The sequence below is a fragment of the Mandrillus leucophaeus genome, unplaced genomic scaffold (genome assembly GCF_000951045.1).
Source record: "Mandrillus leucophaeus isolate KB7577 unplaced genomic scaffold, Mleu.le_1.0 Scaffold964, whole genome shotgun sequence".
Lineage (NCBI taxonomy): Eukaryota > Metazoa > Chordata > Mammalia > Primates > Cercopithecidae > Mandrillus > Mandrillus leucophaeus.
The window spans coordinates 1,560,392-1,575,592 of NW_012110519.1; the positions used below are offsets into that span (position 1 = coordinate 1,560,392).

General features: G+C 40.9%; 1 protein-coding gene across 4 annotated transcripts in view; it reads right to left on the reverse strand.

The window, feature by feature from the left end:
* DMD (dystrophin) overlaps window positions 1–13,452 on the reverse strand; it is a 147,349-nt gene extending 133,897 nt beyond the window's left edge. For all 4 annotated transcript variants that reach the window (XM_011970700.1, XM_011970701.1, XM_011970699.1 and 1 more), the window contains exons 1-2: window positions 13,307–13,452; window positions 7,549–7,610 (exon numbers count right to left, since the gene is read on the reverse strand). In XM_011970700.1, coding sequence (XP_011826090.1) covers window positions 7,549–7,610; window positions 13,307–13,326 — 82 coding nt within the window. In that variant the 5' untranslated portion in view covers window positions 13,327–13,452. The remainder of the gene's footprint in view (window positions 1–7,548; window positions 7,611–13,306) is intronic.
* Window positions 13,453–15,201: the final 1,749 nt, after the last annotated feature.

Below are 15,201 nucleotides of genomic sequence, written 5' to 3' on the forward strand. Positions count from 1 at the left end.
TTTTTTTTGTATTTTTAGTAGAGACGGGGTTTCACCGTGTTAGCCAGGATGGTTTCGATCTCCTGACCTCGTGATCCACCCATCTCGGCCTCCCAAAGCGCTGGGATTACAGGCTTGAGCCACCGCGCCCGGCCCAAATCTTATGGTTTTTAAAGACCACTTTTCCTAAGAATTCCAAAAACACTCAGAAGTCCACTTTTGAAAATTGAGAGCTTTTGCATCATTCAGGTGAGCATCATGCTGGATAGTAGGTTCCAAAAACTGGGCAACAGATTAAAGAGGGCTAGATCCTTCTGAAGAATGCTGTAACTCAAGAAAAGGAGAATCAATACCCCTTGAGAAAAAACTTGTGGTTAAAAGGGCTTCAATGAAGGAAAAGGAAATTGGAATAAGTAACACCAGAACATATGGTGCATCTAGATTTTAATAAACTGCTTGAAATAAAATCAGCTTTCTGAAGTGCAGTGATTCTCTCTTCACATTATCCTATTTTTACCTATATGTTTCCTTCATAAACTGGTATTCTTGTACTATACTGATGGTATCACAAAAAAAAACTCACACTGTAATTTAGAAAGGAACCACTGGGGAACCATATATTTTATTGTATTTATAATTAAGAGACCCCCAATAACACAGGCTAAGAAAAAATGTTTTTGTTTTTTTGTTTGTTTTTTTGAGACAGAGTCTTGCTCTGTCTCCCAGGCTGGAGTGCAGTGGCGCGATCTCGGCTCACTGCAAGCTCCACTCCCCGGGTTCACACCATTCTCCTGCCTCAGCCTCCTGAGTAACTGGGACTACAGGTGCCCGCCATCATGCCCGGCTAATTTTTTGTATTTTTAGTAGAGATGGGGTTTCACCATGTTAGCCAGGATGGTCTTGATCTCCTGACCTCATGATCCGCCCGCCTCGGCCTCCCAAAGTGCTGGGATTACAGGTGTGAGTCACCGCGCCCAGCCAGAAATAATGTTTTTAAACAGGGTCTCGTTCTGTTGCCCAGGCTGGAGTGCAGTGATGTAACCTTGGCTTACTGCAGTCTCAACCTCCCGGGCTCAAGCAATCCTCCCACCTCAGCCTCCTGAGTATCTGGGACTACAGGCACATGCCACCATGCTCGGCTAATTTTTGTATTTTTTGTAAAGATGGGGAGACAGGGGTTTCACCATGTTGCCCAGGCTGGTCTCGAACTCCTGAGCTCAAGTGATCTACTTGCCTCGGCCTCCAAAAGTGCTGGGATTACAAATGTGAGCCACTGTGCCCAGCATAAATTCTACTCTGTTGATCAGTATATCTGTCCATATGTAAATGCTGTCTTGATTACTTAAGTTTGTAGTAAGACTTGAAATTGGAAATTGTGAGGCCAGGCACAGTGGCTCACACTTGGAATCTCAGAGCTGTGGGAGGCCAAGGTGGGAGGATCGCTTGAGCCCAAGAATTTGAGACCAGCCTGGGCAACATGGTGAGACCCCCATCTCTACAAAAAATTAAAAACAAGATTAGCCAGGCACCATGGCACACGTCTATAGTCCCAGCTACTTGGAAGGCTGAGGTGGGAGGATCTCTTGAGCCTGGGTGTTCAAAGCTGCAGTATGCCATGATCAGGCCACTGCACTCCAGTCTACGTGACAGAGCAAGACGCTGTCTTAAAAAAAAAAAAAAAGAAAAACAATAAAAGTATTTTTAAGCAGCATATATTATATGTGTGTGGGCAGCGTGAACTTTTAAAAAAATATTTTCTTAAAATTTCAGTAATGAACTTACGGACCTAGACATAAATTGTGAGAAAAGGACAGGCTTTTAACCACATAACTGCACTTCATGTAAATCAATATTATATTAGTATTTCAAAATAAATTTCAGAGCGTATTACTATCTAACATCTACCAATTTTGTAAAAGCTTTCTGGAGCCTTGAAGAACTCGGGGTTTTAAATCACCAAGCTAACCTATTGGAACAGTCTTTCCATTACATTTGTAAAAATGCTAATAGAAATCTAAAATTCACCTCATGAATCAAACATATTATTACTTCTAGGGAGTGACGAAGAATGTGCCCTCTCAATAACGAATGACCCAGAGGAGTCTAATGGGAAATATCTCAAGAGCCTCTCTCTTTGACAACAGCTTGCCTCACTCAGCCTGTAAGACACGGATGGGTGGCATGATCTTCTCCCGTTGTTTGTTTTCTCAGAATGTACATTTTAAAACATAGGAATGATTAAACTTTTAGAAATCCACTTGTCTGCAGAGTTAGCCTAAATGTACCTCTTGAAAAATGATGATCACAGCAAGTTTAGAAACAGCCTGCCCCACCTTCAGCCCAAAGTAAAAGAAAAACAAAATTCTTAGACACTTGTCCAATATCCTCACTTTGTTTTGTTTTTTTTTTTTTTTTTTTGAGATGGAGTTTCACTCTTGTTGCCCAGGAGGGAGTGCAACAGCGCGATCTCGGCTCATCGCAACCTCTGCCTCCTGGGTTCGAGTGATTCTCCAGCCTCGGCCTCTTGAGTAGCTGGGATTACAGGCATGTGCCACCACGCCTGGCTAATTTTTTGTATTTTTAGTAAAGATGTGGTTTCACTGCGTTAGCCAGGATGGTCTTGATCTTCCGACCTCAGGTGATCCGCCCGCCTCGACCTCCCAAAATGCTGGGATTACAAGAGTGAGCCACTGTGCCCAGCCCCAATATCCTCACATTTTAAAGATAAAGCACCAAGGCCTACAAAAAATAGACACGGGACACTTGGTCTTTTATATCCCACTCACTCGACTAGCATTCTCTACTACCATTCTATGACTACTGGGGGTAGTCACAGAAAAATGCTGAAAGAAAACTGATTTCCGTTGCTTTTAGTGATTTATTCCCTGTGAAAATCCAAGACAATGCTTTTGTCAAACCATTAATGTGATGTAAAAAATTTTATGGAGACTCAAATTCCTAATGACTGTTCTGTCATCATAGTGAACCTTTAAATTATTTCTTTGTTATGTCTTGCTTTGTGTAGGACTCTGGCAATATTTTCTCTCAATTTTTTGTGTAGGTACACAGCCTAAAAATGAGGGGAACACAATATTTCTAAGACTTGACTGAAACCTCCTCTGAAAAGCCACTTTAGATCTGTTGGAAATAATCTCAAATTATCTTACTTTTTATTTATTTTTTAATCAAAAAAGTTCTATGTTCTCTACCACTAAAATGTCTACATCTGCATTTTTCACGACTGGACATACAGACTAAAAATACATGAGATGATCTCCTTGAGTTTAAGGTTACCTGACAAAGTCCATGAGAATCAGGGTCCGTAAGCATAAATTATCTACATATATGTGGGGGGGGGGGTGTGTGTGTGTGTGTGGCTACTGTTGCTTTTCTGTCATAAGTTCTCATTGCTTAATGAACTGTAGCTATAGAGACACTAAGTAAGAAATGGAATAGGGGGTATTGACGAAGAAACTTTTTTACCAAACATCTAACTGTAAATAATATAAATTCATTTTAGAAAATCAGTGGAAAAGGAATGAAAAAGAAAACCACCTAGAATGTATTAGAGAGCTCCAATGGTAATATCTCAAGCAATATTATACCTTTTCATCAGTAAATACTTGCTACTTTTTCAGTTCTAACAAAATGTTTTCAGCTTCTAATCCTATTGTGTTCAAACCCTGGGTGCAGGGGAACACCTGAATGCTTTTGAGGGCCAGGCAGGTAACATAAACATGTGTTGAACAGGCTGCTTGGGAACGCTGGCAAATTAGAGAATGGAAATCTCCTTAGAAGTGGGCGTCTTTAGGAATGTGTAACCTACTATGCATAATGTGAACCACTGTAGCTTCCACAGTAGAGTATGTCTGGAGTGGGGGAACAGAGGGAAAAAGCAACATCTTGATATTTTCAGCACCTCACCAGAGACATGAGGTTCAGGTTCGATTAGCAGAGGGGGCTAGATGTGGTCTTAAACATTGACACGCCAGACCACAACACCATTTCTGCTTTCAAGATACCTTTCATGAACTGACTGTAGTTGAAGGCTTCCAACCATTTCATCCAGCTCAAAGAGCAATTTGGACCTAGAGGGATACCCTCTTGATGAAGAAAAATATAAGCTAATAAGTAAAAACTAAAAAGCAATAAAAAGTTTCTTTTCAGTATTTTATGCTTGTGTTTCGACTTTGAAACACTATAATTCTGGAAAGGAGGAAAGGCAGTACTGGTAGTTAATCTTATATGGGATCTCAAGGATACAGGCAGGCTGGGTGCCGTGGCTTACACCTGTAATCCTAACAATTTGGGAGGCCAAGGTGGGCGGATCACCTGAGGTCAGGTCATCGAGAGCAGCCTGGCCAACATGGCAAAACCCCGTCCCTAGTAAAAATACAAAAATTAGTTGGCCATGGTGGCAGGCACCTAGTAATCCCAGCTACTCGGGAGGCTGAAGCAGGAGAATCACTTGATCCTGGGGACATGGGGGTTGCCGTGAGCCAAGGTCGTGCCACTGCATTCCAGCCTGGGTGACAGAGTGAGATTCTGTCTCAAAAAAAAAAAAAGGATGTAGCCATATAACAAACTAAATCAATCATTCTGTATGTGCCAGGCAACAGTGAAAGGAGTGCCCATTGTTTAGGAACCCACCATACCACTTCCTGAAATACCATTCAAGTAACTTACTATTCATAGGTAAAACTATCAATCCCTATATACATGTAGCAGGTATGTAGTAACCAACATGAATATACTTTACCTAGTAAATAAAATCAATGAGAACAGTGAAAGTACTAACAGAACACCAAGGACAAACCCAGGTGAAGCCCCACATAGCTGTGTAGCCCTGATCAACTCCTCCCTGAGCCTGGCTTCGCTGTCCTGTGAAATGTGGATGTTGATACCATCTACCATGCAGGTTGGTTGCTGGCATGTCCCATGTAGAAAACAAACAATAGGCCCGCGATAAATGCGAGATGTTATTTGATGACTCACCATTTGGATAAAAGCCCAACGAATGTTTGATTGTTACAAAACTAATGGAAATATTAACTCTGAACGGTGAAAAGCAAATTTCAACACTTAGTTCACTTGCAAATGGTTTGTTATTGGGCTAGCAAGAAACAGAATTTCAAAGGGGGCTGGAATTGATAACACACTTACGATGACTTCCTTTTATTATATACAAATTATACCTGAAAGTTGATTTCATAAAAGAAAGTTTGCAATAAATGAATTCTAAAATCCCCTGCAACTGTAAAATTCTGTTATCATTCAAAATTGAGTGATGTCACAAGCCCAATGTCACAAGTCATGAGAGATTACTAGTTTTGAGTTTATCACCACATCTAAACTACGGAGAAAATGTTAGCAATATAATGATTAAATGTATATTTAATTTTTATTAAAGGTGCAAACATGTATTCATTGATAGTCCATAGTTAGCTTTTCATCAACATGTTTGCAATTTCTCATTACAGAGTAATTGAAAGTGGTAGAGAATGCTATACAACAAAATGTAAATATGGCCATGGTAATATATTACTTTTCAGTGAAAAAAAAAAAAACTATAAGACAGAATGATTCAACTTCTATAAAAATATATGTATAGAAAGACATTTTTGAAGATATCTACTAGATTATTAAACAGCAGCTAACTCTAAGAAGTGGGGTTATGATTTGTCTCTTCTTTTTTGTTAGCCTGTCTATATTTTTAAACTTAAAAAAATATGAATAGGTATTAATTCTATAATAATAATGATTTTAAAATAAGAGTGAATTAAAATATTACAACTAGAAATTACTGTAATTAGAGTAGGAAATGTTAGAAGTGGGCTACATCTGTGTAAACCACAGGTTATGATCAAGAGGCCCACAGACAAATTTAAATTAGCTTTTTGTGGACGCATTTCTAGTTTCTCTTATACAATCAGGGGTCCTGGGGTCCTGGGAGTACTGGGATAGAAAGACCAGCTTGCCCAGGACAGCTGCTGCCCACTTAGGATGAAGCCTTTTCATTCTCTCATTTGCCAAAAGATAAGCATTCACGTTTTCCACCTGTGGTATAAACAGTCCACAATTATAAGCCAAAAACATTCTGTGGGGGCTGGAAATGTAGCACTAGAAAACTAGCTGATCCCAATTTGATTTAAAATTTTAAACGTTTACACACTTATAACTAGACTGAAATGACATAATGTTACTCGAAATGTATTGGATCTCTCTCTCTCTGGTTAGTATAAGTGACTTTGTTTTTCCTTTTTCATGTTTTTTATTTACATTTTTCAGGTTTTCTAGAAGAAATTTAATCATTTATAATTAGAAAAATGTTTAATAAAGCCATTTTTTGGCTAATATCTCTTCTCTAATCCTTGGTGTCTCTATAGCTACAATTCATTCCGTGAGAATCCATGACACAAAAGCAGTAATAGCTACATACCCGCTGACACACACACCCCACTTACATATACCTACACAGAATTTATGTTTAAGTACCCTGATTCCCACAGTGTTTATCACGTAACCTTAAATCCAAAGAGATCGCCTTATGTGTTTGTCTATCAACATATCCATTCACAGAAATGCAGGCTTGAAAAAGTAGAAAAGACATGACTTTTTATATATACAAATATATATATATAAACACAACCTGGGCAACATAGTGAGACCCATCTCTACAAAAATAAATAAAAATAAATTTAAAAAATGAGCTGGGTGTGGTGGTGCATTCCTGTAGTCCCAGCTACTCGGGAGGCTGAGGCAGAAGAACCACATGAGCCCAGGGGTTCGAGGCTGCAATAAGCTATAACTGCACCACCGCACTCCAGCCTGGGAGACAGAGCAAGACCCCGTCCCAAAACAAAACAAAACCCCAAACAAGCTGCAACTTAAGATAATTCATTTCAGAATATTCCTTGTAGATCTAAAATGACAAACTAGACATCTGGACATTGGTCCAGTGTAAAAAGACTGTGTTTTCAAACCCTTATTTGTACGCTATGTACCTATTCAAAAAATTTCAAGTTATGAGGGGGAAGAAAACACAACTGCCAGGCTCTTACATAAGCACAAAACAAGCCATACTAAAGAAATCATTTAAATGTCCACATTAATGACCCGCCAGGCCTTAGGAATTGTGAGCACTGGAAAGACGGCAGAAAATTCCTTTACACAACATCTGTGGTTTGGCAAAAGGGTTGTCTTGGTTTCACACGGAAGAAATCAATAAGCACCTGAAACAGTTTTCTATCTTCGTGGGAATAAAAAAAAATACAGTCGTAAATTGCAACTGTTTTTCCATCCTTTTAGGCACCAAAGAAAACGACAAAGACCCTTAGGGCCTCTCAGGTATATTGAATTTTTAGCAGTCAACTTCTAAAACTTGTTTTTAAGGAACCCCAGAAAAAAAAGAAAGCTGATTGTCCATTTTGGATAGGAAGGTGCCACTGCTTTCACCCGTGAAACAATCTAGTGATGTATTTATATAGCAAGTAACTTTCACACTACAAACTACTTTATCCTAAAAGTCACCTGTCATTTAACTTGGAGGAAACATGGCCATGTCCTTACCTAAAGACTGGTAGAGCTCTGTCATTTTGGGATGGTCCCAGCAAGTTGTTTGAGTCTCGTGGCTAAAACACAAAACATAAAGAAAGACTTTAGAATTTACAATGGGTAGTTGAGAAAAGAGGAAAAACACAACAACAACAACAAGATTTGCTTTTGAACCATTCGGAATCTTTATTTCAAAGCACTTCCGTAGTGTATTGAAGAAATGTTTATCTTACAAGCAGAAAGGCCCCTTTCTGCTTTGCTTCCAAAGGGAAAAGCAATATAAACATTATTCGGTTCCAGAATGTTTCTTCATTGCACCCACAAATCGATTGAGCTTCAGTCATGATAAATTGACCTTGTTATGTGATCAATAATTGACTATCAGGATTTCTTCACCCATCCAACGTGGAACACTACATAAAGGACACTGACAACTGATTATTACTCAACTCGGTCAAAGAGATACCGAACATTAGTTCAATAAATATAAATCATCTCACTTCTCATTTGCTTTCACTGCCCCTGACATTTTTCCCATTACTCTTTCTTCTACATATCCATATCTCATATCCATGATACCTGTATTTCATTTCAGCTTAAGGTATATCCAGTGCCTGACTAATATATCATAACTTCCTTCTTCCCATTACTTTCGGAGTGTTTTTTCTTTAAACTCAGTACGCTATACACCACTACACCTCTTCCTATATTTACTTGGGCCTGAATGAAGCATTCACAGCTCTCTTCCATTTCTTGACGTGTGGTTGCTGGCTATCAGCTCCTGCCACAAAAAGCACAAAACACCTTTGTTCCTCATTCAATTACATGAATAAACCCTGGAGAAATAACTACATATACTTTTCCTTACTTTGGCCCATCTACGTAAATCACCACAGCATCGTATTTCCAGTTGTCAGGGATTGCATGGCAGGCTTTGATACAGTCAAATGCAGTTTTGAATGATATTTGGGTACTCATATGCAGAGCCTATTCATAAACTTTTGGGGGGAAGGGGAGGGAAGGAAAAAGAAATCGCTTAAATTGGAGCATTTCAAGAGAACCAGAAAGTACCGAGGTCTCACACAGAAAGAGGAGTCTGGACAGGCAACAATGTCAAATGGCCTTAGCGTATGTTTTGAATTTTAGGGCTCTGCGGCCTCCTAGAGGATTAAAGGATTAGTTGATATAGGTAAGTGACTGGCACCGTTTGGTGCTCAATATGTGGTCGCTTTTGGTACCATGTGCCCCTCAAATTGTCATCTATTAAAAGCAAATCTGTTATTAGCTGATTACAATATAGATGTGGATCCAACTGTAGTTAAGTCAATCAAGCTGAAGACAGACCCTTCCTAGACAGCAAAACCAACACACTACATGTTCTCGCCTATGTTTTAAAACAAGAAAAGAACCATTTAAATTGGTTTGAGAAATGGAATACAATCATAAACCTCCTAAAGACATATGGAAATCACCCAAATTGTACAACTTCAAAGACCATCCCTGTGATATTTACCAGTCACTGATTGAACAGTGAGGGCTACTGAAAACAATTTGCAAGAAAACGTTCACTTGTGAAGTGCTGTTTCACTGTCTTCCAAATACGTTTGTTTCTGTTTGACTTTTCCACAGAGACAATTCACATTTGAGGACTATAACAAGGGCTTATCAGTTGAGGGAATGTAACAGAGTGACATTCAAGTCTTAAAGAGCAAGAAGAGCAAGAGATGTGGTCTCTATGCTTTAAGGGGTTTTAGGAAACCCCATGTCCAAACCAGTTTATGATCTGGAGAAGGGGTAGGCGGGACTGGTACTTTACATGCACAGCACAAGGAGGCTGCAGCTTGCAGCTTCATGGAAAAAGTGTTGCTTGTTCTCAGGCATTTCTCAGCTCGGAAACTGAGTGTATACTAATTCCGTACGTAAGTGCAGAGCAAGGAAAGGTTACCTTCTATTGAGACCACCCTGCATTCAGGCCGCCTCTATTTCCAAAGGTCATCCAGACATGATATAAGTACCAGGGAGAAAGGAAGAGAGAAGAGAGGAAGCACACACATGTGCCCACATGTACAAGGGCTCACACAGGCCCTTACTAGTCACACTGTGTAACAACAATGTCCCATCTCCAGGATATTTGTAAGGACCGTAGCATCTCCTATAGGTCTGCAGAAAAACATTTAGCTGAGCTGATAAGCCTGATCAGACAGAGACAGGGAACCACCATGAAAAGCCACCATCTGGAATGGACTTCAAATTAGAGGAATAGTCAAGAAATAAACTTGTACCAAACACAATTCTAAAAGGGAAGGGAAACAGTGCATACAATTTACAAGAGAATCCCACATAGAATGAATGAGGGCTTCATGTAGCTCCCCAGCTCCGAAAGAAATCTCGTGACTGTTGGCATACGTACATTCCTACCTTTTTAAAGACTTTATTTTGAAGGTTAAAATTATGAAAAGGGCTTTAGAAATTATTTTTTTAATGCATCAGTCCTCGGCAAAACTGAAAATCTCCTTTACTGGAAGAAGGAAGAAATTCTAAGCTCCCAATTCCATTGCCCATTTGTGAGTTACGATACTAGTCCTTGATACGTACTATTCTCCCAATTATCTGTGATTCTGTGGGACTTGAATAACAAAGATAAATGAACTCCTGAAACAATTCCAGAAGCTAACCTTTTTCACCTTCAACACACAAACCTTTTATTTTTAAGCAATGCAAAAGAACTAGAAAAACAGATTTAGATTTCACCTTTACAGTCTTAGTTTCACTTCAATTGCAAACCAGTTCTAAGCAAAAGAAGTGAGCACACGTGGAAAGAAGAAATAAAGGGTGTGACTAATCCTTAACATGAGAAAAATAGTCTTTTAATCATTTAAGGCTAAAAATGCTTGGCAACATAGCCAAAAAAACTTCAGATTTTTTGGTAACTATATGATGAACCAAATATTCACTTCACAGCGTGTGAGTATTTTCTACCTGTGATGAATCCAGAGCCCTCCTCGGACACATTTAACCCTTCAAAATAGATAGGAACTATGACTATGGACTGGATGAAATAGCACAAATCTGCATAACTCGTATCTATCTTGTACCTTGAAGGACAAACCAATTTTTTTTGTCTGTGATCAATACCGATTTTCCAGCTTCATTTCTTACTCTGTGTCTGCCTTCAAAAACAGTAGAGAATTCTCAATAACTCCACGAGAAGAGTCCACATTTACCTGGAATATGCAGACAATCCAGAAAAACATGGTGTGCTAGGGAGGAGGGAGTGGAAGGGTGGGTGGCACTGTTTTTGGTAATTGTCTCTTTTCTGCATTTCACTCTCCAATCGGAAATGCTCTCCCCCATATACCATGAACAACCAAAAAGGAAATCCTGAAACCTGTTCACATGTTAACGGGTACATCTTTGTTTGGCCTTTCTGAGAACAATAATGTTCAACATAGATCACAAGTCTGTATGGACATTAACACAGAGATCAGCTTCATAAATAATCCTTAGAACACTCTTTACATCTTTAAAAAATGTTATTGATTTTGGCCCTGCTGGTTCCAAAGCCTGGCATCAGATATGCCTCTCTGAGCGGTATTTACATGAAGATTTCCCCTCTTCTTCTTTGTACAAACCATGATAATCTCTCCTTTTCCCTTTTATTTGAGGCTGTGATAGGACCCTGATGCAAATTAAAATATAAAATCATCGACTATGACAAAAGACCCCGGCAACATCGACTTGTCAATAATAAGAAATTAAAGCATTACTCTACTGAGCACAAGGCTGACCTAATTTCCTACCGTACAATTTAAATTTTCTCTCACCTTCTTTAGTTTCAAGTAGTGTGCAAGGTTATTATAACTGCCTCAGAGCTGTTCCTGCTGTCAGTGCTGGAATAATCAGACTTATTGGAATTGCTTTTTTAGTTTCTTAAAAACAAACATTAAACACTTACAAAAAGTAACAAATATCTACTGCTGTGGCTGGGAAAATGGCAGTTGCCTAATTAAAATAAGATTTCTGCTGCCACCATTGTTATTTGGTACTGAAAATATTCCGAACAGTTGTCCTTTTAAAAAACTATCTGTCCACTACTTCCCAGGGAGAAAACTAATCACTATGCAGCAATATAAAAAGGTAGCGTTCTCTTGCGATTTGCAGAGGATTAGAGTTTGGCTTCATATATAATCTGGAGCCCACTGATCCACACACACAAATGATTTCCCTTTAATCTGAGGATCAGACTCTTTTTTCTAGAGGAACCTTGGTATTTGCATGCTGAATTGTTGAACTTGGCTTGCATTGCTGGAATACTGGCAGGGTGTGGATGGTAAAATATATTTCAAAGTTTCTGCTACCGTGGGGCAGGGGTTTGGAGGGGTGAGCATCAATATAAGCATCAGAAATCCATTCTAGTTCCAATTTATTGTTCCCTGGGATATTTACCATTTTATACTGTTTGGCTAAAGCCAGGGCAAAGATGATTGCCTCGGTGGCTGTTCCAGCTGTTACTTGTCTTCCGTTCTATTTGCTTTTCAAGGTTTAACTCCCACCCACCCTCAACTTTGGCCAAGGCAATTTCTTTTCAGGGTCGTGTCCAATCGGAGATCAAACAATGATGACTGAAACCAATTCCACGGTGTTCAAGGGTCAGAGGAGTTTCATACAACCGTGTTGCTTCATTCGCTCCTCTCGCTTCTCCAACAGCAAACGTCTCCTCCAAAGAGGGGCTTGGGTAAAAGGCAATAAAAAATCTAGGCAAAAAAAGAAAGGTTGATTGGGGGTGGGGGGTGACAAGGAGAGGTGACAGGGATAAAGCAGAGGACCAAAGAGTTTATTGCCCAAGGAAAAATGTAGATTTCACTTAAAGACGCCACTTAAAAGTTCACCACTTAAATCGGATGGATTTTTTTCATGATGTAAAAACAGTTTATAATATTATGCCTCCCTCAAGCAACTAAACCCCTTAAATTTAAAGCTTCAAACTTAACTTCAAATTTGACCCAGCAAAGTGTTCTGCCCGTTTTATTGCCGTGCACGGATTGGGAGTGACAAACTTTGCTTGAAGATGAGCACAGACACCTGGAGAAATGCGAGAGAACACCCTAGAAATGACTCCACACCCAATCCCAAAGGAGGGGGGGCGGGGAAAAAAGCCCAAACAAAAATCCCCCCTGAAATCCTTGACTTCTGGGCTTTAGTTGTTTGTTCTTTCTTTCCTGATTTCTGCAGGTCTTGGGGCACGGAATGAGCACGGTAGAAAATGCAGCGAGGGAAATGTCAGTTGGAATCCTCGGAAGAAATCAGGCAGAAAGTTGACCTTTTGGCACTTGCAGTGCAATGGAAGGTAGCGCCGCGTGCGCCCCTTCCTTCGGCGAGTAAGAGCGACGATTTAGGAACAGCCAGCCTTGCTCACGTCCACACTGGCAGCCTGGAAAGGAGCGAAAAGCTCCCCCGGCCCCAATCCCCGCGTGAGGAACGCGTTATCCCCTCTGGGGACGGGGAGAAATCAGCTTTTTCTCTCCCAGCCCGTCCCAAAGCCGAGGGAAGAGGTTCCCCCACTAGCCCGGCGGCTGGGGAGAAACCCCGGGGGCGCACCTGCAGCCGCACCGCGGGAACCCGCGGGAGAGGTTCCTAGACGCCCAGCCGCCCGGCGCCCCGGGTCCAGTCGCCGCGCCTGTCTAAGTTTTGACCGCCTCAGCTTGCCCCCTGCTCGCGCCACAAGTGCACGGATTGCGGCGATGAGACGGGGCCGGGGCCTCGATCCACTTACCCTTTGAGCTGTTCCCTCATGGCTGCAAGGGCTCCGCGGTCGAGGGTGGGTACGAGTGGAGGAGTGAGCTTCCCAGAGCCGCCGGGCTCCCCGAAAGTGGAGCGCCGCCGCCGCCGCCGCCGCCCAAGCTCACAGCTGAAAGCACTGCGGAGGAGCCGGCGCGGGCGGGCCGGGGAGGGGGCGCTGCGGGCAGACGGGGCGGGGCCGTGTCGGGCTCCGCCCCCACCTACGGACCTGGGAACCCGGACACCCAGAGACTGGGCAGTTGGGGCTTTCAAAACGGAAAGGAAAAAGAAAAGAGAAAAAAAGAAAGAAAGAAAGAAAGAAAGAAAGAGGATGGGGATTTAAGGTAGACCCAGGAACCTGTAAGCCACACACCGCTCTGCTAACACCTCCTTAAAGCCTCTAGCAAGACTACTTGTTGCCTAAATAAATGACCCAGGTGCAAATGACCTCATCCCAGATAATTAAGAGTGTGGGCTTGGAGTTTTCTTTTTTAAAAATGAAAGAAAAAAATTATATACATAATTCTCACTCTCCCTTCCTCCTCAGTTGAAGATTAAAGTGGCCGGCGATAAGGACGTGAAGCTAAAAGGGATTGTTAAAAAGACTTTGTATTTGGATTTGTGACATAGCAGCGGATCTCAAAATGTAGTCCCTGGGAATAGCAGTATCAGTATCACCTGCGAACTTCTTAGAAATGAAAATTCCCTGGGCCCGGCCCAGACCTATTGAACCAGAAACTCTGAGCATACTAATGTTTGAGAATCACTGGTATGGACTCTCTAAATTAAGACACTACCACCAGTGGTGTTGCACGGTTTGGTCCTTTAGTATTCTTTTAGGAAAATCTAGAAGGAACTCGTTTCCAATAGAATATTTTATTGGAAAAGTTACAGGACCTGAACAGTTCAAATAATTCCTATTTTAGAGTTTGCAATATGATGATAGAAGTTAACTACACACAATTATTTCAAGCTTGGAAATATTCAAAAGAAGAAGAAAGCCTTCATTAGCACAAGAATTTTCTGCAAACTTCACATAATACCTTAGATTAGCATCCAAAGAGTATCTTACGATAAACTGTTAGTGATATTTTCATTGTCCTTCTTTGTCCATTTATTTTGTTGGCTTGCTTTTCTTTTTATTTTCTTTCAAATATTTGCTTTCCACTCTCCTGTCTGATTGATTCATTCCACTTCAGTCTACAGTTTAAATGTGGTCCCCTTTTAAAAATTTATTTCTTATGGGATGGGGGTCTCACTGTGTTGCCCAGGCTGGTCTCCCAACTCCTGGGCTCAAGCCATCCTCTCACTTCAGCCTCCAAGTGCCTGCGATGACAGGTGCACGCCACCATGTCCGGCTTCTTTTTAAATAATCCTTTTCTGCTCAACATTTTTTCCCCTAGAATGTTTTAGGTGGAAGGACACCCAATTTGCTTTATCTAATGCTACAGCATGGCAAAAGAGGCAAAAATAAAGTATGTGGATAAAAGCAAAAGGGAAAGCCAGGATTCTTTATTACCTTTAACAAACCAAATAACAAGGTAACTGTTATCACTAAAGATATGTGCATGTAAGTATGATCAGTATTGCTATTTTTAAGCAAATATGGCACTTCTTCTGGCATTCTGGCTCATACACTGAGATTTCTTAGTGTTGCCCTTTAGCAATTTTTAGCTAGTGAGTTGTGGAGGCAGCTGCTATTACGGTCTGAGGGGGGCACACTAAGATTTGCTTTGGCTGAAGTTGTCCCTTGGTCTAAGAGTATATTCTAGGTCTGCTCTTATCTTTGGGGAAGAGGGATTAGTGTCCTGTAATGAGGAAGTGGTGCCCTTTGCAGTAAATCAGAGACAGCAATCTCTGTGTCAGTGTGGCAAATCACTTAACTATTGT